Below are 2825 nucleotides of genomic sequence, written 5' to 3'. Positions count from 1 at the left end.
ATAGGCCTCTGTAACATTTTTATATATTTTTTTAAAGAATGGTTTGAGTATGTTTATCATGCAATCTGCCTAAGTGTAAGCGGTTAGCGCAGCGAATGTAGCACGGACCCGAAACCTTGAGATCGGAATCTCAAAAACTTTTATTTATTTATTTATTTATTATTTATTTTTTTTTTGCCGTGCGTTTCGCTTGTGTTAGGGGTGGCACCAGTGGTGGTGCCGGCGGACAGGAAGAAAAACCACAATTCGTCGGGGAGGAAAAAAAAATTATAGTGTATTTTCTACATATTAGCAGACACTAAAATCGATGACCATCCGGTCGTCGGGAAAATCCTGTTTCCTCCTGGCTTGTGTTGATGTACAATGCGCTTTATCTATGTTTTTCTCTCGCCACACCCAGGGGTAGGCCTTTAATTGAATAGTCCTATCGGTAAATGCTGAAACGGTGAACAGACTCGTCGTACGGGAATGTGGAAACCAAACCCCCAACAAAGTATTATACAGCTGGGACCAAAAGCCAAATAAAGATAGATGCGTGCTCCGGCCATCAGCTTATAATTATTATAATCATTATTATTATTATTATTATTATTATTATTATTATTATTATTATTATTATTATTATTATTATTATTATTATTATTATTATTATTATTTATATTATTATTATTATTATTATTTTATTATCATTATTATTATTATTATTATTATTATTACAGTATTATCATCATCATTTATTATTATTATTTTCGTTATTCAATATCTTTAGTACTGCTATTGATATTGTAAATATGTAATATTTTCACGGTTACAACATTTTTATTTCTTTATTTCCAATATCCCAACAGGATTCCCTACAATGAGTTTTTGGAAAATACTGCTAACGTTTGGAAATCTATTTTCACAAAGAATTGATAATAGTTTTAACGGATATACTAAAATATAACTATGGAGACCTATGGTCTATCAATAACTTTTAATGGATCGAACAGATAATCGAACCTTGACTTGATCAACTTAGAAGTGTGCTAATAAGCATCCCGGTATCTGTTCACATGTGCAAAATCTGTCAGGCAGAAAATTCATAAACTTCTATTGAGACAAATAAACCTTGAGAACTTTCCTTAGTATGACACACGCGATTGATGGGCTACGGTACAAGAGGTCACGTTTCCGGTGACGTCATGCGTGTGAGAGAAACTTTTCGCTGATGGCTTGTGGCTCAGTCCTAATATAACTAACTGCATCGCGAAGTAAAGTTTTTAGCACACCCGAACTGTTCTCGTTGGGTCTCACTGCAATCAAGATGAAGGTTATAATTGCATTATTTAGCCTGATTGTGGCAGCTTCGGCAGGGTGCCCTCCATTCTGGGTACAGTACCGAGGACAATGCTATAGGTATTTCAACGAACCATTAACACATTTAGGAGCCACGAATTTTTGTATGAAGTTTGGATCCTGCGACGGTCAAATAGGTAGACTTCTTAGCGTTGAGAACGCTCGAACAGATAATTTCATTCACCTTCTACTGAGCGACTTCGTGATTGAACCCCCGACGTTCCCAACATGGCTCGGTCTTACAAGTGACCCGAATAATCCTGATGTTTGGACATGGGCTTCAGGAGCTCCCCTGCTGTACACAAATTGGGGAAATAATCAGCCCGGCGGTAACGGTAAGTTTTTTTTTATACCCCTACGCTCGCATTTCGAATACATTACATTGTTTTTATCATCATTTTATGGTTATTTGTGCATTGTTGTTATTATTTATATATAGAGCCATGTGCAAGGACACTTCCAAACGAGATGGGACACACGTGGCGAGAGGTTGCGTGCGATCGCGAACTACGATTCATCTGTGAGATGTCGGCTGCTGAACCAGGACTGCAGTAAAGATGCAAATGGATGCAACTCAATAACCAAAATCACAGACCCTGCACAGACATCACCGGTTGACCAAGGTTCTTACCTAGCACTCAACAATAGAATACCAAACCTGACTTGTTAAAATCGGTGCGTTTTTCGAGATGGCGGTTTCCGTATATAAGTCTAAACCAGACGATGGATAGAAGTGTTGAATTTCGGGCTGCTTATTGGATTCAATTTGGTTTGATAGACGGATTTCAGTAGCATAAGAAACAGAATTCCAAGACTCGTCTTCGAGGACTTTAAAATAAACAACGGGTCTTTTTACATTCAGATCTCGTTATGTTATATTTTTAAAAAGTTTATAAATGAACGTTTGTAGGTGAAAAATAAAAAACAAGAAAAACATGTGGTTGTATTTTTCAGTTATTGATATTGATTGATTTACTGACTGATTGACTGACTAATTGCTTGATTGAATTATGATTCATTCATCAATATATTGATAGATTGGCTGATTGATTGATTGGCTGATTGATTGATTGATTGATTGATTGATAGATTGGCTGATTGATTGATTTGCTGATTGATTGATTGATTGATTGATTGATTGATTGATTGATAGATTGGCTGATTGATTGATTTGCTGATTGATTGATTGATTGATTGGCTGATTGATTAATTCACTGATTGATTTGAGTCATAGATCAAACGATTGCTCGATAATGGATTAATTGACGGCAGTTGATGTTGATTAATAATCGGTCTATTGATTATTGATATTAATATTATAAATATTGATATATTGATTGATCAATTGATTGATTGGTTGATTGATAATTGATTGATTGATTGCTTGCTTGATTGAGAAACTGAATGATTGGTTGATTGTTAGATTCATGTTGATATTGAGATCGTTGTTATTATTGTTTATTGATTGATTGAGTGGCTGAATGATT

At 35.3% G+C, this 2825-nt stretch overlaps 1 protein-coding gene across 1 annotated transcript; it reads left to right on the top strand.

Annotated features, from left to right (window-relative positions):
- The first annotated feature begins 1220 nt into the window (after positions 1-1220).
- Positions 1221-2274, top strand: LOC117104965 (alpha-N-acetylgalactosamine-specific lectin-like). Its single transcript, XM_033245943.1, has 2 exons — positions 1221-1673; positions 1778-2274. The coding sequence occupies exons 1-2, from the start codon at positions 1307-1309 to the stop codon at positions 1891-1893; spliced, it is 483 nt and encodes a 160-aa protein (XP_033101834.1). The 5' UTR covers positions 1221-1306; the 3' UTR covers positions 1894-2274.
- The last annotated feature ends 551 nt before the right edge of the window (positions 2275-2825 follow it).

Source organism: Anneissia japonica, unplaced genomic scaffold, assembly GCF_011630105.1.
Source record: "Anneissia japonica isolate Jap-2015-1 unplaced genomic scaffold, ASM1163010v1 scaffold287834_len5846547_cov211, whole genome shotgun sequence".
Lineage (NCBI taxonomy): Eukaryota > Metazoa > Echinodermata > Crinoidea > Comatulida > Comatulidae > Anneissia > Anneissia japonica.
This window is presented reverse-complemented; position numbering and strand designations above follow the sequence as displayed.